This window comes from Gavia stellata, chromosome Z (genome assembly GCF_030936135.1).
Source record: "Gavia stellata isolate bGavSte3 chromosome Z, bGavSte3.hap2, whole genome shotgun sequence".
Taxonomy (NCBI): domain Eukaryota; kingdom Metazoa; phylum Chordata; class Aves; order Gaviiformes; family Gaviidae; genus Gavia; species Gavia stellata.
The window spans coordinates 14,026,005-14,052,723 of record NC_082637.1 but is presented as its reverse complement, the minus strand read 5'-3'; the positions used below and the strand labels follow the sequence as shown (position 1 = coordinate 14,052,723).

The 26,719-nt window shown below is 41.8% G+C and overlaps 3 protein-coding genes across 4 annotated transcripts in view; 2 read left to right on the top strand and 1 right to left on the bottom strand.

Moving 5' to 3' along the window:
• The window catches only part of NADK2 (NAD kinase 2, mitochondrial), a 31,378-nt gene extending 24,970 nt beyond the window's left edge, over nt 1-6,408 (top strand). The window contains exons 8-12 of the mRNA XM_059833397.1: nt 287-430; nt 2,628-2,683; nt 2,767-2,820; nt 3,280-3,403; nt 6,138-6,408. Of these exons, the coding sequence (XP_059689380.1) occupies nt 287-430; nt 2,628-2,683; nt 2,767-2,820; nt 3,280-3,403; nt 6,138-6,276 (517 nt within the window). The 3' untranslated portion in view covers nt 6,277-6,408. The remainder of the gene's footprint in view (nt 1-286; nt 431-2,627; nt 2,684-2,766; nt 2,821-3,279; nt 3,404-6,137) is intronic.
• Nucleotides 6,409-10,811: 4,403 nt separating this feature from the next.
• SKP2 (S-phase kinase associated protein 2) lies at nt 10,812-22,378 on the bottom strand. The gene is made up of 10 exons (XM_059833398.1): nt 22,370-22,378; nt 21,177-21,439; nt 19,471-19,582; nt 19,050-19,193; nt 18,347-18,481; nt 16,895-16,993; nt 15,253-15,380; nt 13,594-13,645; nt 12,805-12,912; nt 10,812-11,644 (listed from the first exon to the last, which is right to left on the bottom strand). The coding sequence occupies exons 1-10, from the start codon at nt 22,375-22,377 to the stop codon at nt 11,431-11,433; spliced, it is 1,263 nt and encodes a 420-aa protein (XP_059689381.1). The 5' UTR covers nt 22,378; the 3' UTR covers nt 10,812-11,430.
• Nucleotides 22,379-22,830: 452 nt separating this feature from the next.
• LMBRD2 (LMBR1 domain containing 2) overlaps nt 22,831-26,719 on the top strand; it is a 31,760-nt gene continuing 27,871 nt past the window's right edge. For both annotated transcript variants that reach the window (XM_059833630.1, XM_059833631.1), the window contains exon 1: nt 22,831-22,867. The gene's annotated coding sequence lies outside the window, so the exon portion shown is untranslated. The remainder of the gene's footprint in view (nt 22,868-26,719) is intronic.

The following is a 26,719-nucleotide window of genomic DNA, read 5'->3' as shown; positions in this document are numbered from 1 at the left end:
ATTTGTAAGTCCAACAAACCCTGCTTGTATATGAAGCCATTCCCGGATGAACCACAGAGTTCTTTGTGCATAATTTAATACGAAAAGTGGCTGCAGAAAAACTGCCTAAAAATTCATGCTGCAAGTCACTTTTGTCCATTATAAAAACTGCTATAAAACAGTGAATCAAAAGTGGCTGCCAAACAGGAACCACTGTGCAAAGCCTGAGAGATTGTCATCCAGATTTGAAACTAGCTCCTCTGAATTTTTATGTGCCTGATAAGGCTGTGTGTTCTGTCTTATTCAGGGAGAACTTTAAGTCCTGCAAATCCAGTTTTAAATTCTCGCTTCATAGGGCCTCCTATTATGAGATATCAGTTGATGATGGTCCTTGGGAAAAACAGAAGAGTTCAGGGCTTAATGTGTGTACTGGAACAGGATCAAAAGCATGGTAAGTACATGTTGCTGCTTTGATATAAAATACCGCTTCAGATAAGCTAGATAGACCTATTTTGCTTCATCGTTTTGTCCATCCTGAGATTCTCTTGGGCTATGGGTAAGTCAGTGCATGTCAGTTATGTCCAGATATTCTCACTGTCAGTATGGTTCAAAGCTGTCTCAGGTGTATGAGAAGACCAGAGCACCCTTCACTTGTAGGTATGGAGAGAAGAGTTGAAAGGGTGAGGAGCTGAGGCATTGAGACTGAAGTTTACCTTAGGTGTAATGTTGGTGAAAAAGGTTGCATGCCGCACGTGGAGATGAATGGTTGGGGGTGGCGAGGGAAAGAGGTTCTGCTCTGACTTGCAGAGAGTATTGGGGGGATCTCTGAATTACTCTGGTTGGCTAAAATTAAAATGCTTAGATGGAGTAGCTCAGAAAAACTATAAAAATCTAAGCTTTAAGAAGAATGGGAAAACATGTACTTGGAAACGGTGTTAACTGTTCTCTGGCACATATACTGTCCATTCTCCTTCCAAGCATCTTGCCTCCTTCAAACTTAATTGAAAGGGCACAGCCTCTTTGCCAAAATATTCCCCTTAAACAAAGATGGGCATATTTAAGCAGAGCTGTGCTAGCTTAATCAAAGGGGTAAATTATCTTAACTTTAGTTTAAACAAGCTGCAGTACTGTATGTAAGTCTAACAAATTTAGTTTTGAGATGTGAGTGACATGTACAGTCACAGCCTCTTCCTTTTGGAAATCTGGCTGTGCTTATAGTTTAAAGTTGTAGAACAGGCCCTGGATTTATGTGGCAGGCTAAGATGAACTAAAACTGAAGCTTTTAATGACATTCAGAAATGAATATTCATGCTGTAACCATGGTTACTGGGTTTTACTCTTCATTGTAATTCACAATTTTGTATTCAGTTGGTGTAACTTATTCCTGGAGGCTGCCAAGGATGAAATTGGCAGACTGCTAGGGGAACTTTCCTAGTGTTCAGTACCTTGGGAATGTCCAGTCTTAGTTCAAAGCTGTTCTTAGGCATTTCATTTACTTATACACTCCGTACTGAGCAATCCCAGAACCAGGGACTAAACTCCAGGATTGCCCATCTCCATTGCTGTAATCAATGTGTACTGCTGGACTTCTCTAAACTGAGGCCAAGCCTCAAGTTTCGATTTTCCTTAGCGTGTGATTTAGGGCCTCTCCTGGGATTTCAGACCTCCTCGGACTGAGAGGCATTTAAATGTCCCAAGTGCTTCCTTCAGCTGCCAAAACTTGCATCTATTTGAGAGAGAGAACAATTTCAAACTGTCTATCTCAGTTTCTTGCTATCATCTGCTCAGGCTTGTAGGTAGGCAGTAAGTGTAAGAGAAAGAGCCTTGGACAACCACCCTCAGCAGCTCTGTAGTCTGTGAGATGTATAGTGGATGTCTTTTGCAGTCTGAGGTGTTTTACTGCCATGAGAGAAGTGCTGGACTGAGGATTTTAAGCTGTATTGAGAGCTGGGCAACTGAGATGTTCACAGTACTGCTGCACAGAGGCTGTGATTAGTACCTAATCCCCTTTGAGCCTGGGCACAGGAGGGAGGCTTTTATTGGAGTTTAGACTTGGTTCAGACTGAGGCTTTATGCTGACTCGTTGTGCATCCAAATGCAGCAAATGCAAAAGTGTCTGATCTGACTGTTCCTTTTCTATATGCACCAATTGTTGTGAGATTCAAGCCCCCACCTTAGGGTACCGACAAAGAAGTAAAGAAGTGCTGAGTCCCATAAATGAGAACTAACAGAAGGAATTAATTAGCAAGAGGTAGATAGAAGGGATAAGGACACACACAATCTGTAGAACTGTCACGCTTCGGTTTTTTTAATGCAGACTTATATCAGCAGTTACTGGGGTTTTAAGGCCGAAGGATTATTGATAAGGAGACTACATCCTGTGTATCATGCTTTTCTTTCCTGAAGGCTTCACTTAATGGATTATTAAAGTTTACAAAGCCACAGGTAGATGTCAAACCAAGAGTTAATTTAAGGCATGTTTTTGAAGAAATGGATGTCAGCTCACATTTAATAGCATTCTTTATTTTTTTTTTCTTCCTGATGTTGAACATAGTTCTTCTGTATGCGAGATTTTTTTGTTTTGTTTTTGTTTTTTTTTCTCCCAAGTTGTATTGCTCAGCAAACAAGACTTTTACTTCTCTGTCTAGGTCCTATAATATTAACAAGGTAGCACATCAAGCTGTTGAAGAGATCCTTAAGATCGGTGAGTGAAAGGTATGGCATTACTGGCCAAGTTTATATTAAGATATACCTGTCTAATTGGGGCTCTTTCTCTTGGCTCAACAGCTAAAAAGCATGGAAGTTTGAATATGCCATTGAACACGGAACTAGTACAAAAAGGTTAGTGAAAAAGGCAAGATCTCTTTAAGGTATCTTAACTTTAAACAGTTCATTTTGTTTGTACTCTTAATACTTGGCACTGCTTTCAATAATTTAGCGCTCTTGCAATATTAGTCTTTCTTACAAACATTATTTAGGCACATTTGGTGAAAAAAGTCTGACTTGATGTGAAAGCACTTATTTAGACTTTCGTTATGTATAGATCTTCAGGAGAATGTCAGTTCTCCTAAGATCTGAGACACTTAATCACCTGAAGAGAGCTGTTGAGTGTTTGTCATGCAGTAGAACTCAAAGGAATCTTCTGCAAAATTAATTTTTTTGCAGGTGAAGGCTATTGAACATCTGCAAGACTCAATATTCCCTCTCGGTAGGGAAGCTCTTCTTTCCTGGAGGAATGTGTGTTTCTGAGAATAACTAATTTTCTCTGGAAAAACTAATGGCTGTTTTATCTATTTACAGTAACAAATGATTACAATGAGTCCCTGCTCTACAGTCCAGAAGAACCAAAGATGTTTTTCAGTATTCGAGAACCTATTGTAAACAGAGTTTTTTCAAGTAGCCGGCAGCGTGGCTTCTCTTCAAAGTAAGTGTTGCCTGTAGCAGTCAGTGAAGAGTTATTTCATTCTGTGTATTTGTCAAGGTGTGAGTAATCCAGTAATCCTTGTAGTGTTTCAACATCCAGTTTGTGTTTTGAGGGGCTTGAGTATTGTTCTCATAACACCAGGAAGATGTTTCCAAGTGTGTTATGCCTTTTTAATGATGGATCTGTGCACGATCTTACAGAATAAAAGAATCTCACTGTGCCCAGTTTTGGGTGTGTGCCATTTCCCTCAGTATGAGACACACGCATTGACAAACTGGAGTGAATTCAGAAAAGGGCCACTGAGATGCTTAGGGCGCCGAAACACGTGATGTATGAAGAAGAGACTCAAACGGTGCTTTTGTTTAGCCTGGAGGAGACAAGACTAAGCAGCGTGGATCCAGTTGCTGTTTTCAGCTAGCAATGGATGGTTACAGAGGAGACTGAGTTAAACTCTTTTCAGAGCAGAATATGAGGCAACAGCCATGATTTTATAGGATGTAAGATTCTGATTAAAAAAAGGAAAAAATTTTCACAGTGAGAATGGTCAGGCAGTAGTACAGGTTGCCCAGAGATTGTGCTATCACTGTCCTTGGAGATACTCAAAACTTGACTGGGCAAGGCCCTAAGCAACCTTATCTGTCTTTGAAGTAATTTGAAGTAAGGCCTCCTTTGAGTGTAAGGTTGGACTAGATGCCCTTCCAAACTAAATTATTTGGTAATTCAGTCATTTTAACTTAGGGGCGGGGCGGGTTAGATTAGATAGTAGGAAAAATTTCTTCACCGAAAGGGTTATCAAGCACTGGAACAGGCTGCCCAGGGAAGTGGTTGAGTCACCATCCTTGGAGGTATTTAAAGAATGTGTAGATGTGGTACTTTGGGACATGGTTTAGTGGTGGACTTGGCAGTGTTGAGTTAGCAGTTGGACTCAATGATCTTAAAGGTCTTTTCCAACCTAAATGATTCAATGATTTTTCTGGAGCTTGCCACAATTAAATATAAACACATGGAACTATTAGTTATATGTTCAGAATAACTATGTTGAGAACAATACAGTATCTCAGTATTAATTGTTAATTCAACCTTTTATATCAAAACCAATGTTTAAAGGAGCTCTGACTCAAAGGAGACCCAAATTCTGCTCCTTTTGAGCCACATCAGTGTTAAAACAACATTTCATGACCTAGTAATAAAGGACATCCCTGGTTACTGGGACTAAATATTACAAAATTAGATGTCTACTGTGTATGTGCTGTGTCTTTAAATGTTTACTGCTTCTTAATCATTTGGATCTGGGAGTTCTCAAGGGTGAGTAAATCTTAAGAGATGGTAAGAGGAGATGTTAAAATGGGAGCAAGTAACTGCATTTTTATTCATGGGTTCTACAGTACTAAGTCCTGTCTTATTTGGAGTCCTCAGAATGGGATATACAATAAAAACTATACTGGTGCTACAAATGTCTGCATACCTATGAGGGATATCTGCCCATTTTTCCTTTTTTAAGTAGAATTTGCTGCCTGTCACAGTTATCTTTACCTCTTGATACTAGGCATTTCCCCATTGATGTTCTTTATCTTTTTTGACATATAGCTGCCCAGAGTGAAATGGAGGAGTGGAACATGCCTCCATGTTCTTCTGCGGTGTCCAGATTTGGCTGTGTTTTAGTGATGCACAGGCCAATTAAGCTTCAACACTGTGGCTGTTCTTCCAAGCTTTTAATATTTGTGAAAGATTTGTCTTTCTGAAAATTTAAGTCACTGGATAATTGTTGATTAAATTTTGGAGATCTGAACATTGTCTAGACCAAGGCCTAAGTCAGAAACAATCAAGCACATCCATGTGAGACTGCAGTCTTGTAGCTCCTCTGGCATTACTGTTGGCTCCCATCTAGCAATATGAAAAAGGTTGGGAGAACTCTTTATTTAAAAGTGTTCTCGCTTTCTACATATGTGAAAGGATAAATTCCAATAGTTGAGTTAATTTTCCTTTTAAAGGTAAGTGAAGAAAGAGGAAGATGGTTAGTAGCTTTATTCTGTCTTGTCCAGCTCTAAAAGAGCTACCTTAAATTTTATAAGCTTAAATTTGAATTTATTAGCTTGAAGATATAGTAGTCAAACTCTAATATTGACAGTAATATACTGCAATACCTATTTATGATGCTTGGCAGGCATTCTGACCTTCAACTTTGTGTTTGAGATTACTTTCCCTTCTCTCTGTGAATGATTCGTGTAACAAAATAGACTGTTTTAATATCAAAATTATTTGAATCTCAAGGATTGCTAGTTGAAACTGTGTGTTCCACTTAACACAAAGACAACATACATTAGAATAATAAATTAATTGAAAACTTTTCTGTGAAAGATTAAGCAAATCACTATTAAATGGGATCATCGGTAGCTTGCTTTAAAAAATACAACTGAACTGCAGCTTTCGATATCAAGTGTTATGTTATAGTCTGTTCTCAGACTCTTGGAGCAATAATCTCCATTTGAGCAAGTCCTTCAGTCCTCTCTGGGCTCTTTGCTATGTCTATACAAAGTACTGATAGGTTGGGAGATTCTAGTGTTTAGTACTATGCTAAATTATTCTCTAAAGTATGCTACCTTGTGATTAAGTGTTTACTGACCCACACAAAGGAGCGTCCAAGAGCCAGTCTTATTGTTCAGATAAATGCTTGTGTAAAATACTTAATTTTTTTAAGCTATTTTGTGAAAACTTATTTTTTGGGTTTTTGCAGAGTCTGTGTCCGTTCCCGTTGTTGGGATGCATGTATGGTTGTAGATGGAGGAACATCTTTTGAGTTCAACGATGGGGCGATAGCTTCAATAATGATCGATACAGAGGATGCACTGTGCACTGTTCTGCTGGAAGAATGAAGGACCATAGTGTCTTCTGCTGAAACAATTCTGGATCCAGAGAGGGAACTCCTGGAGACAGACAGCACATCACAATGCTGCTTTAAGTTGGAAGTTGGCCTTTTTGGATGCAAGAGCATTTGAAGGAAGCTTGAGATGCTTTTCATTCCTTTGCGTTGGGGATATTTAAGCTCTTTTTGCATCTGGTGTAATGAAATATAGCTGAAGTCTTACCTCTAACTTCAGTGAAAGTTGACATTTTAACCTGTAAGGCAAACATGAAAGAACATCTCTTTAAACACAGGTAGATGGGTTCAAGTATTAAGTCAGTAGCATTAAACATTCAGATGTACAGTTTTGTAGTAACAGTCTGGGACTGATGAAACTAAACGCCTTCATACATACACTTTTGTAGAAAAGTTGACTGTCAATCTAGTGATTTGATGCAAGTATATATAGATTTTGGTAAATCCTGATGTTGACATAATAGAAATGGAAATACAAACCTTTTGTATGCTTTTCAAAAATTTTACAACTTTGTAGTTTCATACAACTTGTGACGATTTCTTTTTGCTCTTCCAGTATTTTTTCTACTTTGTGGATTTACATCAAAAGTAAAAGTCTGGTTTAATCACATCTTGAATGAGGTAGCTCTTATCTTGTCCCTTGGCTAGACGGGGATTTGAAACCCAAGGGTTTTCATGAGCCCTTTAATGGGAATATAAAAATTATAGGAAACATGTTGAAGTAAGGGATACTCCTTCACTGAATGGCTTAGCTGGCTAGCAGGTGTTCAGTCATAGCAGGGTATGTAGGTGACTATCATTAAAAAAGCTATTTGGCCTTATTAAGTTGGATGGTTTGGAATTTCAGGTTCAGAATTTCTTTATAATTGAAGAATGAAATGTGCTGGGTGCTAGTAGTTGGAGCACAAGTTAATACCTATTATGTCTCCCAGTTTTCCGAGTATGTGTTTTTAACTTCTCCAGAAAGTTTAAATTTCCAATCCTATGCTGAATTCCACTGATATTTAATTGGCAACAAATTAATTTTAATTTTACATGCCTCTGATCATGTGTTAGGTAAGCAAGGTGATAATAGGAAAAAACCTCCAATTATAGAAGAGGAAGTGACTTTTTAGATAATGTTTTAGAGAAACTGTGAACTATGACTGCCTTTGAAAGCCTGTGCTGATAATTGCATAGGTGAGAGGGCAGAATTGGACAAAATTAAGATTCCTACAACAGGAACTCTTCTGCTACATGACTTGAAACAAATGTGGTTTGTCCTGTCTACTACAGATCTAGTTGCAAAAATGAGTTTTCTTCAAACTACTTTTGAATGAAGGGACTTCTGTAACAGATGTGCTCAGGTCTAATGGAAATGTTCTCCAGGTGGCCGATCAGTGTGTGTATTGCCAATCAATCACAAAATGTAAACTGATCTTTATAGGTGGAGGAAGGGGGTAAAGATTTTTTTCCTTCTACTACTTAAGTGTTTGTATTCACTCTAAACCAGAATTTAGAGGAAATTGATTTGACCAGACCATTCAATTCTAGGAAAATGTGATACTAATGGAGCTTTTTGAATAAGCTATCACTGTTTGTGTACATTTCACCTTTTAAGTGTGCTGCAGATTTAGTTAGTTAGTTACACTACCTGCTTGAGTTATCAGGATTGCAGACCAGAAGGGGAAAATTAAAGTAGCCAGATACTTTTTCAAAACTTGGTAAGTTCAGGAACTATCAGAATAAAGCTCTTAATGTCTAAAATAATTTGCAAAACTGCTCTAAAGGTAAAGATGCAAAAGACTAATCTTTCTTTAGAAAGTTGGCTGCACAGAGAGTAGGGTGTTTTTAGTTAGTCCTAATCCATCTGTAACTTGTTAAGGATGGTTTATGTGCCTCTGTCTAGTACACTAGTCAATATGCTGTTAAGATGAAAAAAGCAAACAACCCACCAATGCCATTAACACTAATTTATGACTTCCTAGGACTTTACCACTGTATTAGATCAGAGGTTTAGGTATTGAACGTGTCCTTGAATACCTGCATAGACAAATTTACAGCAGAAACCCTGTCCCCTACTTATTTACAGACATCTGAGCGCGGTAATGTTTTAAGGGAGACTGATCAGTCCAATCGGGGTGCATACCTCTTAAAGAAAGATGGTCATTCTTTACTATGAATGCTGAGACTAAAAGGCAGTGTTTTCAGGTCCTACAGACCTGAAGTATGATCTAGTTTAGGGCTTAGTAAGAGATTTCACAGTCAATTTCCTAACTTAGCTAAATGGAAACCTGACCTACTCATGAGTGGCCTCTGCTGGTTTTGTCTGTATTTAATTGCACTTCAGTTGAAGCATTTACTGGTGAATGCTTGATTTAAGTAACTAGGATGATTCAGAGATCTGTAATAGATAAACAGTATGCAGCTACTTTTTTTTTTATTAAAGAACTGTAGAATCCTTTTTAAGGATCCTTTATGACAAAGGATTGCAGTACAGACAACTTCCCTGGTAGACAGTATTCTGTGACAGGACTGAGTATTGGTTTAACACTGATTTAATCTGCCTGGACTGGCAGTGAAGTCTGCACCTCTTCTACCTGCTGAATCAAATTCATGTTCTTTTCATTTAGTGACAGTCCACACTGTGTTCTGCTAAACTAGACCTGTCATTCTTTACTTTTTTTTTAAAAAGTGGTGTTTATACATTATGTAATAAAAACTTAATAGATACATGAAGCTGTCCTGTGCCTTATTTCAGCTCTCAAAAGTGTTTCATGAGCTCAGCTTCTCACTTACTGTGCAGTTTCTTTTAAATAATGGTTTCTAAGCCTTTATGCTTTAGGTAAAATGCAGAGACTTATCTATGTAGCAGTTTTTGGTATGGATTGCTTGGAGCTACCAATAACACTTTTCACTTAGGAAAAGGTCAGTAGTGCACCTTACCCCAGAGGATTTTCATTCTGTCTGCTACAACTGCCATCATAACCAATAGACCTGCAATAGAAATGTTTGTCCTCTTCAAACACTGAACCTGGTACTTGAAAAAACAAGTTCAGGAGTATTCCTTCTAGCTAAAGCTGTAACAGTATCCAAATAGTAGCACAGTCTGTTAAATGCTAAATGTATTGGTGATAACACCCTGTCTTCTAGACCGCCATTGTTTAGACATTGCTTGGACAAATTTCTCTGTTATTTTTTTAACCCATGAAACAAAGTCAGGGGCAAGTCAGGGAAAGTGTTCTCCCATCCATCATTCATTTTGTACACTATAGCAATTCTTTCTTTAGATCTTTATTAAATGCAAGAGAAGTTGTATGGGGTTACATTGTGCATACGGAGAAAAAGAATTTACAATAGTGCTGTGCTGCAAAGATTCACTTTTTTTTCTTGAGGTAATTTAAGGCATAAACCTAAGGCTGCAAACTGTGAAGCAGCAGAATATCCAGTATCCTCCAGCCTCTCATCACTTTTCCATTCCAGCTTTCACAAGGTATGTTGCCTATTAACTCCTTTGTAAGGGGCACAAGCCTGTTTGTTAGTGACTCAAGTGTTACTTGTTAAATTTAATAAAAAAACAGATGAACAAGATAATGCTGTACTTGCTATACTATAGAATATCAAGTTAAATATCAAATTCTAGTACTCATATAGTCTTTCCACAGTAATTAATCTGTTCTGTACTACCAGGTATTCATTCCTGAACTCTTCTTCAGATTGAGATGGGAACAACAGCCCTACAGTAATGCTGTAGGCTAACCTTAAACATCCATTAATAAATTCACCACCTGCCTGCTGACTGCATTCATGGGAACAACAGCAGCACACTCCTGCCTTACACAGGGCACAAGTTTTGCCCTAGGACTTCTCAACTAACACACCTGCTGGAACATTCCAGGCTTATGTGTGAGGACCTTGATGACAGACCAAGATCAAAGTTTTATTTAAAGTCATTACCTGTCCCTATCCTTATTTTGGTTTTGTGTGGTGGTTTTTTTTTGGACAGTTACTCAGTTTTTCATACAACTTCCAAAAAACCAATGCTAGACAGTAGTGGTTAGTGTTGCAGGTAGAAGACATGAAATGATACTACAAATACAAGCTATTATAAAAGAGAAATTAATGTCTTTTAATAGCACCAAAGCATCCCTTCTTTCAGCACTCTTATGCTGCAGTCCCAGGTTTTGGTCTGAGATCTAGAACCATTTGAGCCTTCCTTGTGCATGATTTCTGCCAATTTATTGGCTGCAGTTGAAAGATCTTACTCTTTAAAGGAAGTAAATAAGTTAAATAAGTTTTATCTGAGATCAAGGTCATGGAAGCTACATTAAGGTTCTGTAATATTTAATCAGAAAACCTAGCACCACAACATGAAACAATTGATAACTAGCATCTACATTGACAGATACTTATTCTGCGTAGGCTTTTCAGATTATGTTTTGCTAACAAGAATACTAAAATTAGATGTTACCTTTGTGGCCTGCTATAGAAAAACTCCACTGTAGCTCCTTTATACTGCTACTTAATTGTACAGTATTGAGCTGTCTCTTAGCTGCTTTTGTGTAGCCATCCCGTCCCCCATTTACTGTTTTCAGGTTTGGTGAATTCAGACACAGTCCTCTGTCCCTCTCACAAACAGTGGGTAGCTTTTCATCTTACTGTACCTCATGCTCAATTAAGGATTTGAGTAGGTTTAATACCATTATTCATTTTGAGTTCTGCAAACTCAGACAAAAGACAATTCCTTAATAATCATTAACATATGTAGCACCTCTACAAGCTGTTTCAGGAGCTGTAGAGCTGGAAGAATTAACCAAAAGCACCTTTAGAACACCTTAGAGCAACAAAAGCTGCATCAGAACCTGCAACAGTTGCTAGAGGCTGACATTGTTTAATTACAATTATTGTTTCATAATATTTTTTAAAAAAGCTCCCCTGTAGAAAAAAAGGACTTAAAGAAAAATTCTACAATTGCTTACAGATTATCAGATTTCTAAGGCTTTAAGTAAAAAAATACTGCAAAAATATTTATGAACTACATTAAAGTATAAGACCAAGTTAGAATGCTTTTTATAATAACAGTACTATGATTAAAGGTGCTCCAGCACGCAGCTTCTTAAGGAGCTTACTACACACAGTGCATCCATCATATCCAGTGCATTGTACATGATCATAAGCCACTAGGATTTCTCAGCGTCAGTCTGCATTTCATGCCCCAGATCTCATGGTTCTTTTTACTGCCAACAGTTGGCCTTGCGATACTTGTAAAGTGTGAACAATTGATCTTCATGTCAGGATGCGTTTCCTTGAGGAGCTGTAGGGAGCTATCAGTCACTATTCCAAATACCTGAAGAGTCTTTAATGTTGGAATTCCACCAAGTTCTCTAGAAGAGGAAAAATAGGAAATTAATCATTAACCTGAAAACAACAACTTTTTTTTGCTGTCTGTACTCAAACTAGGTAACTGCCATTTCTGCTAATTTTTTTAGAAGTAAGGTAACTACTTAAGCTAAATTCCCATTCCTACTTTTTAAAAGCACATATTTAATTGAAACTAGTTCTCTGTATTGATAATTAGGAAAGGGGCTGAATAAATTGCTTCTTGCTGTTCTCTCTCTCACAGTGAAAACAAACTGGTTGCCCCCCTTTCATTTCCCTGGACTTAAATATTTAGAACAAGTAAAAGGAATTGCCCCAGATGAAGTGTCCTCTGAGTCACATCCTGAAACAAGACCCTAGGTACCATCAGTCTCCAATTTGTTACGATCTTTTGGTGAGTAGCCAGCCCTGGCTTCTTGATTGCTTCATGTTTGCCCAGTCATCATATGAACTGTGTATCTATAAGCAAATGCTGGACAAAATTGAAAGGCAGAGACACACAAGCTATCATCATGTCAGCACATGCTGCCACAGAAAATGTTCTTCAGATTCCTGTTTTGGTAGTCCTTTTCTTCTCACAACTTTTTCTTGTTGATAATTTCCTTAGGATTGACATCCCTCTTGAGAGGATTAAGATGGATAGCTGCTATGCTAATAAAAGGCAGAAAAAGCCCACAAGCAACCAATAACTGATACAGGTGCACACAAAAGCAAAGGAATATAAACGGATTAGCTAGTCAGCAAGTACTGTCAACTCTGTTAACTTTTCCAAAGGACTATTACCTTCCTTGCTGCATAACTGACAGCCTAATACTAATACTGGTCACTGGCAGGACTCAAACCTCCAGCTGTACCTCACAGTAATGCATACCAGCAGTAAAATGCCATTAAGGGAAGACGCGATGCACGCACTGAGCAGCAAGTTCCATGAATACAGACTGACATCATGGAAAGATTATCTCAGATACCTTTGGTTCCAGTGTGGATTCTCAAAGGTACATGCTCTAGCAGTCAGGTTATTTTATGTCAGTTCTTTATTCCTAATTCCTCATACCAGTAAGTTTTTCGAAACAGTACTTGCAATTATAAACATAGAATAAAGCAAGTTTAAATTAACTTAGGCTCTGAATGAATAGCAAACAAAAGCCATTTAGAGATTACTTACACTAAGGCAGCAGGTGGTATCTGATAACATCGGCTAAGACACAGATGTTGTAGAAAGATGAGCTGATGAAAATACTGGAAGCACTCAGGCTTCAACATCACACTGTCACTGTACATGAGAGCACATGAAATAGAGGTGTAAGTATAAAGCAGCAGTAAGTTGGGTATTTCCAAAATTCAGGCTGAGAAATTTAATGAATATCAACTCCTTTTTCTACCACTGAAGTATGTTTTTGCTCAATGCACAAGTAACCCATTTCTAGTGTGTGTTTGTTGTGGGGGAAGGATTTTCACTGAAGGGCAAGTGAAGCAGAAGCTTCTCTGCAGGCAGATACTCTGCAGCAGAACTCATGCCATGAAAAGGCAATTACTTTACACATCAAGATTTCAAAATACTTTAATTGACTAGGTCAAAATCAAAAAACACTTTAAAAAAATGTTCCATGGCCAAGTAACAAATTTATATTGGACCTGAACTAAACGTTCTCTAGGATGGTAGGCTAAAACTGTATGCATCCTTCCACTCTACCTATTGACAACAATCACTTGTTAACAAATCCTGTATGTATGCAACATTTACGCTGGGGTAACGAAATCTTCAGGATAGTTACTGCTCCAGATTAGGTCATGCCAGATAGCAAATCTTTTGCACGTTTAGCATAGGAAGTATTTTCTGGTTGTGCAATCCTACATGATCGTGCATTATTGCTATATAATTACTGCACCACAATAGAATTAGCAATCTCCTGAACCATAAGGATTTAAGGACTAGCTGCACATGTCTTCTTACCTTAGATCTAAATGGACAAGAAAAGGACATCTTTCCACCAGTGTTTTAACGTCTGAAAAGAGGTCACACAGAGTCAGTCCATCTTTAGGTAACAAGACGAATGTGCTTTATACAGCCTACTCACTTCCACGTATGTTCATTTAGATCTTCTCTACTAGAACCCCACAATTGAAACACAACTTTTTGTTAAAAAACACACTTAAGACTTACAGCATATAGTCTGTCTATCAAGATAGGTTACAGGTACTTTTTTTAATCCTCAGCAAAGCAGATCCATTTAGTCCAAAGAAGTGTCCCTAAAAGTCAATGGCACCAGCAACTTAGCAAGTGAATAATTCAAATGATACTGCTGTAGAAATCTACCGGACACAGTAGTGTGAGACACCTGAGATTCTTACACATAGTGAAAAAATACCAAAAAGTTTTCCACGCATCAAATACCCTTTCAGAGCAGCAAGTTCTTTAGGCATCTCCATTTTTACCCACAGAAAGTTTTTTCCTCATGACAGAAAGTTATGGTTTTCCTGATTTAACCTGTAAATTCTTGAGACCATCTTTTCATTGTCTGCAAATAGCACAGAATCACCTGTGGCTCAGGTAGCACCGAAATGGCCACTATTATTAGCAAGGTGCTAATCAACATGCAAGAAGATTTTGGTATTTCAGAATTCACATGCAAAAACTAAGAAAACTATACCTAAATTAGGATGATTAGTGAACTATTCAAATCTTAAGGCTTAAGTTGTATTGAAACAGAGTGAAATTACTTGTAGAAAGTGTTTTGCAAACAGAAGAGCTCCACGCATTGTATTGAATGGTCAGATCAACAGAAGATTCAAATTCCTGATTTGGAGATCATGTAGCATGTTTGTTTATGGGGTTTGGGCTGAGATAAAAAGACAACTAGTGTACTTCCCTACAAGAGAATGCAGCTGAAGTCTGTGTGACGTTTAAACAGAAAATAGAGAGGTCATAGCCTGTGTGTCAGCCAACGCCCTATTGTGACATTTGCTCATTGAGAAAATTAATTTCTCTTTACCACCAAAGCCATTTCACCCTTTATCTATGCTCTTGTCCATTTTGTTGTGCCCTCTACCCAAATCTAGATTTCTCTGCATTTTCTATTACCCTGCATCTTCACCCAACTGTTCCTCCTAGAACTATTAGCAAGTAAATGGTTAATGTCAATTACTAAGATTATTTGCCTTCCAGATTAACTGGTATCTGTAGGATGTCATGTCAGGCTGAAACTCAAGTAGCTACTATGACCGTTCTCTTTTGGAAGACGCCTTCAGCAGCCACAATAGCAGAAGCCTTAAGAAGGCTCCAAGAACAGTATCTGGAAGGCTAACAGTGGAGCGTGCTGATCCAGTGTATCCTGCTTCCAGGACTTACTTCAGAAGTAAGGGCTATACCTTTCAATTGAGGATGAAATGAGCTTTCACCTGACCATTTTTAAATTCAGAAGACAAATCATCTCACCCCTCAGGGCTGAGCCAGAGACATGAGTGAGATTCCCTGACAGCAAGAACATCAAGCTATACAGAGCACAAAATCAGTGTTAGTGCATGATTCTTCTACATACACAACCAGAAGAAAGTATGAAGCCTGCTGCTTTATCCCATAAGTGGGATAAAGGTTTGCCATGCTGCTATTTACCTGCTATTTGTAGATTCTGTCTGTATCCACTTAAATTTAATTGGGTTACTTTTGAAGTAACATGATTGACTGCTGCTTTGACATGGGTGGCTGTGAAGTCACACCAGGACAAGTTCAGCTCCTCCAACCTACACACAAATGAACAAAGAGTTGTTTGGAAGAATGCCCAAAATACAGTTTGAGTTCTGATATTATCTATTACAGTTGATACTTTTAAGGCAAAAAATTTTAACACACCTACTACCAACTTCCTGTATTCAGGACTACAAATTTTGCTATGACAATAATTAAGCACTGCAGCAGGTTGCCCAGCAAGGCTGTGGAATCCGTCATTGGAGGTTTTCAAGATCCAACCAGGGAAAAGTCCTCATCAACCTGGCCAGCGCTGAATTTAGACCCTGCTCTGGGCAAGGGGTTAAAGTGACTTCCCAAGGCCACTTCTAACTGGCATGATTCAATAGTATCTCCGGAAGTTAAATGGTTCCCTCTGGGGACTGCCACACGGAGACACTGTCTTTTCATTTTGCTTCTGGGTTTGTGACCTGAATCTGTTACACTGAACAGATGTTCACATTGAGAGAAAAGGCTATCCATTATTAGCATTGGTCAGATGACCAATTAATCCTAATTAGCATAAAATACTTCATAGTTTTTATATAAGCATTGGCCACGCTGTGACCTAACTCTCTTTACATCTTTGATTACCTATAGCCTATCACCATTCAGGGCTGGGACAAAGTATTTGTTTTGTGTACAGGTGTTGCAGATTTAACCAGAGGACAAAGACATAGTGAACAGCACAGCTAGAGCATTTAGCTGACAATCTCTATGTAAATGAAAAAACAGTTAAATTGCCACTAGCATTCCTACGATCAGGTTTGCATTTGCTATTCACTGCTCATTGTACAGACTGCCATTCTCTAAAGAGCTCATGATCCAAGTAATCAGACCAAGCAATAGAAAGCATTATTAATCCATGAGAGGCAGAGAAAGATTAAGGCTGTCTCTCCACTAACATGCAGTTTGATTAAAAACATGCTTTTGCAGAAGCAAAGATTAAGTAGCTTGTTCAGCATCTCACAGGAAGTCAGCAGAAAGATCAGAATATAATCCCAGACTGACTGGGGCTCAGTTCAGTGACTTCCTGCCAGCAGATGGTTTAATCTCTGGAGCTGTCAATCTGAATACAGTGCTTCATAAAGTAGAAGGTTACTGAAGGATTATTCTATCATGGATGGAAAGGCACAATGTTTTCTGCCATTCATGCTGCACTCTGATTGCAAAGGGAGCTCTGGGACAAAACACACACTTTCACTCTGTGTGGATCACATACTGCTTTGATTAAGAAAATCAAATTTATATTATAATCAAAGGAACATAAATGGGGTTTACCCACCAACAAGACTTCCTTTAAGGATCATTAAGGAAACTCATGAAAAACTGAAGTACATCCCTGCTAGTAAAGAAAATAGCTTGATGGAAAGAAACTATCTGACTATTCAGCTAATAATCAACTGTTAGGCATTTAGAAACAAAAACAGTCTCATAAAAACATATTAGAGACAAGTACAATTGGGATGCCTATGGAAAAAATATAAAGGATCCTTTTTCTGAGGAACGGCAAAAACTATTTTTGTCTTACATAGAACAGCTGCTCAACATCAGCTCCAAGGCTTCTGCAGAAAACCCTGAGCACCCACAGAGATTTAGTCGCATCAAACTGGGATTCTTAGCAATGCTCCTGTAAAGAAAAAAGAAAAGGCTGATAAAATTTAAGTGTTGGAACATTGCTTGCATTGCTAGGATGTGTGATTATTTTTAAGAGCTAAGATCCCAGGCACAGAATTGTTCGTTAAACATACAGCACTACATCTTTAGTAAACTGACCAACCTAACAGTCACTAAGGATCTCAACTCTGTACTTGCCGCATCACGGCATATATTCAAAAGGGATACTTGCCTATTTACCTGACATGTCTGCATATTTATAAACTGCTAAGTTTAAAAGGAAACAATTTCTTTTCACCTTCTCCTGTTCTATGCCATTAAACACACACCATGGCTTATTAGAGATGACTATACCTCTACAAAAGACAAAGCAATCATCCCATTTCTGAAGTCACCCCTCTGCAAGATGGAGGTTATTCTAGAATAAAACACATGTCCAAATAGCATCCCCCTGAATGCATTTGTTTGCAAGACTAGAGCAGACATGCAGTTGGCAAAACCTGGAAAACCGCTTACACCCAGTATCTACATTTGTACACAAGGTAGTAAAATTCCATCATGGGTGCCTATATAGTACCCAGTTTTCAGATACTTTTTATCTGGCATCAGAAGCCAAACTACACTCGTTTATTTGTGCTCTGTTTCCCCTCCCCTGCCCCCTCCCTCCCCCCAGTGTGAGGAAGGCATCAGAAAGCTCAAAAGTAGAAAGCAGAACGCCCAGAGCCTCCGCCATCTCTCCTATGGCCCCTGGCACCTCCACAGTCACCTGATGTGATTAAACAGGAGATTGACTGCACACCCATTGGTGTCTTTCCAGTTTAACCAAAGAACTGTTCATCTGCTTGATGGAATCTGTCATTTTCCAGACACTCAGAGTGAAGTTCAACAAAGAAGTGAGAAATAGTGCAGAAGCACAACAAGCATGTGGTGGGAGACCTGCTAAGACCCCTTAAAATAGAAAACAACCTGTATGCCAAACACAAAGTTCTCTTGGGAGCACAAAAATGGGAAAATAGAAGTAGCTCTGCTGTACAGCTTGGCTGCAGGAACAGCCAATGGACACATAAACCCTAGAGTGACAAGCGGTTTCTCCAGGTCCCCCCTACTCCAGGGAATGAAGAAAAAGCCACCAAGAAACACTCTTCCAGAGGGGTGTTTCCTCCTCACCTCATCACTACATCATCTAGATCTTCTCATCATAGAGATGAAAGAGGCAGCTCATCTAGCCTGCCAGCTAGCTCTGTTAGGTGCCTAAAACTGGCCATTTCAATGAACAACTCTCAACTGCATTCTTTCACCTGTCTGCACAAAATAACAGCACCAAAACAGAAGGTATTTACTGAATATTCCCAAACATCTCACTTACTTGATGATGTCATCAGAAAGCACTAGTCCCTCCAAGCTGAGGTTCTGCAGCCTTTCACATAGAGAAAGAGTACTCTGGAGATCTGCAACAGACACTGTGCAGTTTGACAAATCCATATGTTGAACTCTGAGAGGTCTGAAATAAAAAAAGGAGATAGGCAGGTTTCTAAAATTGCATTAAAACCTGCTCCATAAATTCCCCATACCATAAATATACCCCATACACTACAACTGTGCAAAGCTTGCAGAAAATAATTATACTATTGTATTCAGCTGGACACACTACTAAGCTCACTGGGTCTACTGCTAAGCTACCAGCCAGAACTGCAGAACTCTATCTTCAAGGCATTTACAGGATTCGTCATAACACCTGAAAGTCTATCCTGCTGGAGTTAAATAATTTTTGAGTTTCCCATACAAAAATGCTGGAGATGCTGACACTTCTCGGTTCTATAAGATATAAAATGCAAGTGGGTGATGGTGCTCGATACTTTCAAGTCACATTAACTTGGTTTTAAATAAATGACAGGTGAATGCAGATCCTTTTATTTCAACACATGCCTAACCATTGATCAACTCTTCCACACTCCAAAGACAGCACAAATACTATTACTGGTGGAGATCATAAAACCAAAAATACACAGAGAAACTGTGAATATTTGAGAGGTGGTTTCAGGATCCAGAACATGCAGAAAAAGCCTTACTTGCTTGTTTTAAACAACGGAGTCCCAATACAAGATCTTGGGCAGCGAAATACAGTAACACCTGCAGGCAGCAACTGTCCAATCACTCCTGGTAGCAGATTTCTACCAGTCAGATCGAGAGTCTGCCAGAGAGATTCATCAAACCTAAGGCACAGAATTTTACTTGTTAGTGAGTTAGAAAGGGTCAGAACTATGAGTACAACCACAGAAAGCTTACAGTGTCACAGAAGTCTGAGAGGAGGGAAAGCTATTTAATAGAATTTACTAATGCTAAAATATGCAAGCCATCTTTTGATTATACATAAACTACATACAGCATAAGTTGAATTATACACGAATAAACAAGATGAGAACCAGATCATTTAACAGTCCATGGAAGCAAAGGTTTTCTTAGTACTACATGCTGAGAAGTAATACTTACGAAAGACGATGCCATCTCTTGCAGATCAGGGAAACTTTTAGCAAGTCATTTAGGGGCAAATATGCAAAGATGGCCAAAAGCAATTCATCTGGAAGTGCATCCCAAGAAACAGCTTTAGGGAAAGAGCAAACATGTTCCAGTTAAAGGTGGTTCATTTTTGCCTACTGATCAGATGCTTTGTTGTTAAAAGCACCTCTACAGTTTCTCTCTAAGCTATACAGAGATCAGCCCACTATTCATTCCCCTTTCAGCTCTTCCCTGTAGGAAGATACTATTACCATCTTTGCCTAGGTATGACTGACATATGCAAAGCTTTCCAGAACATCAACTTACTATACATACTAAAGCTATGGAAAAACAACTGCCCTGAAAAAATGACAGTAATCATTATCCACATGCTCATTTTGTAAACAAGAACATCTCAGTTACTTCCTTTGTATTCTAAGGCTTGTATAGTGCTCTTATTTCTACCCCTGCTGAAAAGCCGATTCCTCCTGTGCATGTCAGGCTCCCAGAAGGGAGCCCGAGTTGAGCTATGCTTTTGCATGGTACACAGAGAAAAGCAGGTGCTGCAAACTGCTCCTTAAAACATGAACACTAACTACCACCCCCCCAAGACTTATCTGAAAGGATGTGGTGAGATCTCAACTTCTCACAAGTAGATAGAGGGCTCCAGAAGGTGTTGCCATTCACATGGGAGACTTCTGGGTGGTACAGCTCAAGAACAGTTATCTATGACCCAGCACTCTGTCTTATTTAAAAGCAGGGTTGTCTGAGCGCATTGCCACCTTTCATATAGCAGCCTAGTGTCTGCTGAGAGCCGTTTCTTTATTTTGCATTCCATAGTCACTGAAGACTAAAAACACATTTTGATACTAGGGAAATGAGCCCAGCATCCTATAACACCTTCTTCAAGTACCCCAGGTCTTCAGGTTGCAGCCCTGCTCTTTCCCTGCGAGTCCCTTTCCAGCCCAGGAGCCTTACGCCCTTTGCTGCGCATTCCCTGTAGCTCTCTGGCAGGGTCCCTTGCATTGCTCACAGGTCAGCTGCAACAGGAGCGGAGATGCTGCCCCACTGGCATACCTCAGCCTGCACTGCGAGAGATGTGGATCTGGATCCTTTTGGTCTCGAGGACCAGGTACCTTACTTCTTAGATGCTCAAGTATAAAAAAAAAAAAGAAAAAAATCAAGCCCCCCCCCCCCCCCCCCCAGTTTCAAAGTTATATTGGGGATAGCAGCGCCAATAGTCTATCTTCATCTGGCAGCCATAGCTGTATTTTGTGAGCAGCCTGGCCCCATTTGGTATGTGGTGAAACATCTCCTGAAACGGGTCCCTTGGGCAGAGCAACAGGTGCAGTTCAAGGCCCTGCTGGGCCAAGGTGCCACCCAAGTCCCAAGCAGCAAGAGCTGACAGACACAGGGACACACAGCACAAACCTCTGGCACACAGACAGGGGCTGGCAGGGCTAGGCAGGAGCCAACCATGGCTTACGTGGGCCACAGTTCTGGAGCCAGACACACCACCTCTGCTTAAAGTCTTACATAAAACAGGACTTAGAAGCCCAAGCCTGAAAGACACTAGATCTAGAAGTGATATTCTGCTGGGAAAGAGCAAAAAACCCAAAGAATAAAGCAGTAACGACTTGTGATGCCCACTCTCCATCTCTGCTGAAGGGTGAATGAAACCTGGACTGGGGTGAAGATACCTGACTCTGCCTCTCGGAGCAGCCGAGGCCGGCGCACAATGACAAAGTCCTTTTCCTTCTCCTTCACCTTCTGCCGTTTCTGAGGAGGACAGGGCGATGACACCAGCAGGTCCTGTGGCATGTTTTCATTGCCCAGCTTGTCCTTCTTAAGGACAGACACTCCCATGCCCGAGAGAAACTCTGAGGTCTTGCTGGAGTCCCAGTCCCAGGTGAAGCTGGTGGTAACATTGCTGCTGGAGGATGGGATCTCCTGGAGGTGTTTTCTGCAGACACAGCAAAACCCACAGGCTCTGAAGGTACCGCAGGGCTAACACCAAACACAAGATGGGCTCCTCGTGCAGAAGTGTTCCACAGTCACACGTAACCCACATCCCCAAGCAGGGCAGTGACTTGAATTAAAACTGCGGGTGCTGGAAGCAGAAGCAGCGGCCGCAGCGGCGGCATGTGCTCGGTCAGGCAGACTCACACTAACAACCCTCCGGGGATTAAGCGCGCCCCGTTCGCGGACTGAGTGAGGGGCCGAGCGGGGGGGCACTGCAGACAGGAGCCGATCGAGGAGTCGTGCTACGGCCCAGCCTCCGCAGCGCCGGGGACCCGAGTGCGGCCGAGGCAGGGCCGCGGCCGGCACCCAGCGGGCCGGCAGGGGCCGGCCGGGACGGCGGGAAGGCCCGGGGGAGGCGCGCGGGGCGGCCGTTGGGCGCCACCAGCGCACTTCAGCGCGTGGGACCGCCCCCCCCGTCGGCCCTGCGCGGGAGCGCCGCCGCCCCGCGGGAGGCACGGGGAGGGGGGGGGGGGGGGCGGTTTCCACCCTCCGGCTGCCGCGGGGCGGGAGAGAAGCAGCGCGGGGAGCCCGCGCACCCACGCACGCTGTACCCCCCACCAGCCTTAGGCAGGCGCGCCGGGGACCCATGCACGTCTCCCATCCAGACACCCCGGGGACCCGCGCCCCTCCCCCCCAGCACCCAGGGGGACCGCACGAACCCCTGCGTGCCCCCCGGGGAGCCGCGAACGCTGCCGACGCCCGGCGGTCCCACGCACACCCCTCCACCCTGGGGCAGAGGGGCACCCGTGCACGCCCCCCGCGGGGGCTCAGGCACAGCCCAGGCACCACGCGGCTCTCTCCCACCCCAGGAGTGGGGACGGCTTTTTGGGCGGCAAGCGCTGCCCCCGGTGCGGCCCCCGCCCCCCCGTACCTGTGCATGGCGGCGGGGGCAGATGCATCGGTGGAAGCCCCCCGCATTGCCGGGCAGCCGCGCGCGCCGCGCTTTTCACCACCGCACCGCGCCGTCCTGCCACGCGCGCGCGCGCACGCGCGGCTCCCCGAGCCGGCCGGAAGCCGGTCGGCGCCCCCTACAAAGCCTGCCGGGAGTTGTAGTTCGCCGGCCACACACCTTCCCCCACCCACCGCCTCAGCGCGGGGGGCCGTACCCACAGTACCTTGCGCCCGCCTCCGGGGCGGAGGCGACGGCGACCGCGACAGCGACGTCAGCGCTGCTGGGGACGGCGGGCGGTTGCTGAGGGGCAGATGTCGGCGGCGGCGGCCCCGGTGGCCCTGACACGGAAGGAGGCGGGCGCGGCCTCCGCTTTCTGCGTGGCGATCTGAGCCCGCGTGCGGAGGCCGGCAGCAGGCAGGATGGAGGGTGGCGGTGCCCCGCGAGGGACTGGCTTCTGAGCAGGGGGCTCTGCCTGCGGTGAGGGAGCGGCGCGGCCCAGGGCACCGGCAGGCGGGGGAGCGGGCACGGGCCCGGGGACGGGCGGGCGAGAGGGTCGGATCGGGGCTCCGCGGCCGCGGGGGTGCCGCAGCGCCGAGTCACGGCGGGGTGGGGGCAGGGGCCTGTGCGGGACCGGACTGGACTGGGCCGGGCCGGGCGCGGCGCCATCGGGAGTGGCGGGTGCAGCCGTGTCCCGCTCCCCGTCTCCGGGGCTCTCCGAGCGGCGTGCGTGACCCGGGTCGGAAGCGGGGGGACCCTGGGCACGTCCCGGGCTCCTTTTGACTTGGAAGTGGGCATGAGGGGTAGACGGGGGGCAGTGCCTGGGGGGTGCCTGGGAGGGGCGAGGGGAACGAGAGGCATCGGCGCGTTCGGTTTTCTGCTCTTAGCCCCTGATTTTTTTCCTTCATTCAGGGACCCCAAGTGCGTACGTTTAAGGCATGCAGGTTGATGTTTGTTAAGTGTCTGCAGACTTTGATTTTGTGCGCCTTACAGGCCAGTGGGTCTGCAGTCGTCAGCTTTAACGTGCAGTGGCAGCATCTGGTTTGGAAGACCAGAATCGTGCTGACAGATTTTACCGTGAAAGGTTTTCCTGCGTTTTGGAAACGCCTTCACTGTGAAGGCCTGAAATTGAAGGACTGGCAATGTATTCTGGTGCTGTCCCTAACCACGCTAGTTTAAACTCCGCAATCTTTTCATACCATGTTTCAGATTTCTGCCAGGCTTTCTTTCACTAATGCAGCTCTTCATGCTTTTTCTCCAAACTACTTGTTTTGAAATTGGTGGGGATGGAAGACTAATTCTGAACACACCTACAACTCTGCTTAGTCAGCCACTTGCTTGTAAATGCTGTCCTTTGTTTACTGCGTAAGGAGCAGAGACGAGCCTGTAAAATTGAATATGGTAATGGAACACATGGCAAATCGTATACAACTATTAAGTGAGATGCAGACAATGATGTGACTTAAACTGGCGTTCATATAATCTTAAAAAAGAATTTGTGTTAACCATTTCCAGTTTTAATGAAAATGATGGAACAGTTTAAAGGTTTTTAAGTGGATAATCAAATGAAAGAGAGGTGATTTTTTTAGTTTAAAAAAATAAGTTGATCATATTTAGTGTGTTCAGCAGCCCCCTTTTTTTGTCAATCTTTTCACTTTCTCTATTAATGCATGGGAAATTGAAAGAAGAATTTGCTGAAAGGGGTAAAATCAAATTATTTTTTAAAACGCTCTGAAGTACCAAACAGACTAAGTTTGTCTTCATGCAGTGTTACGGTTGTGATCATGTGATTGACTGCCTTACTGACACCTGTTTCATGTGAGTGCATTAGTCTGGCAGCCCAGGTAGCAATTTCTATTCTTTTTTTAGATTCTTATTGCAACTGTACAGCTTTTGTATCTGATTCTATTTTAGTTCCTCCAAGCAAGTTGTTTTCTTCAATGTGTTATTTCCAGAGTATTTACCTAAACCCTATGAAAGCATCAGCCTCTGTGGTACTTAATATCCTTTATTAGAGGACAACACAGCACCATGTAAAGCAGATAAACTTCCTGTGGTTTTGTACTGATGGCCCCTGCTGGCTTTTGAGCACAAAAATCTCTGTGTTCCTTGGTAAAGCATTTGCCTTTTATTTTGTGCTTCTGTGGAGAACCTAGTCCCCCACCAAATCGGAAAATACTATTTTGAATGGAGTCAGCGCAGCATTTTATTATTTTCTTGTCATTAGCAGATACAAAACTTGTTTCCCTAAATATTAATACACAAGCAATTAAATGTTTAAATTACAGGTACTAATAAATTATCAATCAGTACATAGACTGAGTGTTTCTTAGAATAACAAAACTATGCAATTTATGTTTTCTTGATCCATCTCAGAGGTTATTTCTCCCAAATAGTGCAGTCTGATAACTTCTCTGGTCAGTTTTCTCAGGCAGTTCATGGCTATTTTCTTTCTTTAGATAGTTTTCTCGCTGTGCAGAGATTAAGAAGCTCTTCGTCTGACCCCTGAACCCCAAAACCAAACAAAAAAAGAAACTCCAACAACACACTAAGCAGACTTGGATATGAAAATGGCTGAAAGGATTATTTTTATTGTTGCTTGACCTCTTGTTCTTCTCTTTTTAAGATTTCTAAAATGTGAAGTTAGCCCATTTTGTTGTTTAAAGATCGAGTAACAAGGGCTCTCAGTGTGGAGCAGTTCTATCAGTCCAAAAGGTTGAATCATGTCTGTAAAGTGAAGTCTTACTTTAGGATTCTTAACAGCATAGTTTTGCAGTGTAGGGCAGGCTTCAGAAACCTCTCACAGCTGTTTTGGCATACTATTTTTCTTCTGCCAAATGAAGTGTGCTGGAAGAAACTTGATAGGAACTAACAGATGAACTAACCTGACAGAAAGGCAAAGGTCATCATTGAACTGGCCATTGATATTTTGCTGGAGATGGCAGCTTTCACTTTATACTTGCTGCCAAGTTGTGAATTCAGCTTGAGGTGGGAGATGCTGTTGCACAGATGTTTCTTTCGGTCTGCTGTGGCTGTCACTCAGTTTTGTCCATTACTGTCTTTCACAGTCTTTCACACCTCTTTCATAGTTTGGTAACTTTTTTGGTGACCTTTTTTTCCAGATGTAATTATGGTGTTTAAAATACAGAGTAAGGCAAATAAATCTCTAGCGGCTTGGGTCTTCAAGTGTTTTAATTGAAATATCCAAGATTTCTAGAAATGTAACTTTTCCAAATTTGTTTGATGATCTTTAACTGAGAATACTTCAAGAACAACAACAAAAAAAGGATGTAGTATTCTAAAAATGACGGAGGTACCAAATATATGAAAACCAGAAGCATGGTGACTGTCTTTATTAATAATTTTTGAAGGACAGGGAGAACTACAGATTGGCAGACTAGTCTGCTTCCTCTTGAATTCCTGAAAAAAATTCTGGAACAGAAGCTATTTATAAGCATCTAGAATATAATAGCTGAGTAAAGGACAGCATCAGTTCATCAAGGAGAAATTGTTGAAGTAATCTGGCTTACTTGACTGATAGGCTTACTGTATATGAGAGGGTCAGTTGATGTCTTATATTTGGTCTTTAATAGGACTTCTGCCTCTGTTTCTCGGGATGTTTTTGCTGGGGAAGAGCAGTTTTTGCTGGGGAAGAGCAGTTGGGAACAGCTACAGTCATGATTATGGAGGCCAGTTCCTTGTCAACTACTCTTCAGTATTTTCACAAAGAGTTTCCATGATGAAATAATGAAACTTAAGAAGGAGGGATTGCAGAGCTTTTTGAGTGTGGCAGTGGCAACCAAAATACCTTGAAGACTTCTTCAAAAGCCTGTGAGAGCAGAAGGGGTACAAATGAGTAGAGTTTTGTGCCTGCGCTTAAGCAGAAGCAATCAACTACACAAATACAGGATAGAGAACAGTGTTGTGTTTCTTAGAGGGAAAGAACTTGGAGGCCATCATAAGCTGAATACATGAAGGGAACATCATGCAGGTTATACTTCTATGTATACATTTCAGTAAGGCATGTGAAGCAACGTTTACCCTCGGTTCAGGCCTTCCCAGGCATAACCTGGGTTACTGTGTGGTTTCCAGCTCAGTGTAGGAGGAAGTGGGTAAGCTTGGGAGAGTGTCGAGGGCAGCAATGAGAAATCTGCAGAAAGTGTGACATTAGACTGATTGGAAAGGGTTGAAGCACCGATTATATTAGTCTGCAGAACGAATAATCTGCTGGTGAAATGCTTTCCTGCAAAGTTTGAAAAGAAGAAAATTGTGCTACATTCTGATCTGGGATTTCTGATTAAAGGGGTATTGGAGTCTACTTTAGTGAGAGCA

Excerpts from the sequence above, each read along its gene's own strand:
- SKP2 (XM_059833398.1), bottom strand. Across the intron at positions 19,583-21,176 it reads GCTCCGAGAGGCAGAGTCAG|CTGTTTCTTGGGATGCACTT; the intron begins GTATCTTCACCC and ends CTTTCCCTAAAG. Across the intron at positions 18,482-19,049 it reads CCGTTGTTTAAAACAAGCAA|ACCTCTCAGAGTTCAACATA; the intron begins GTAAGGCTTTTT and ends TTTTTATTTCAG.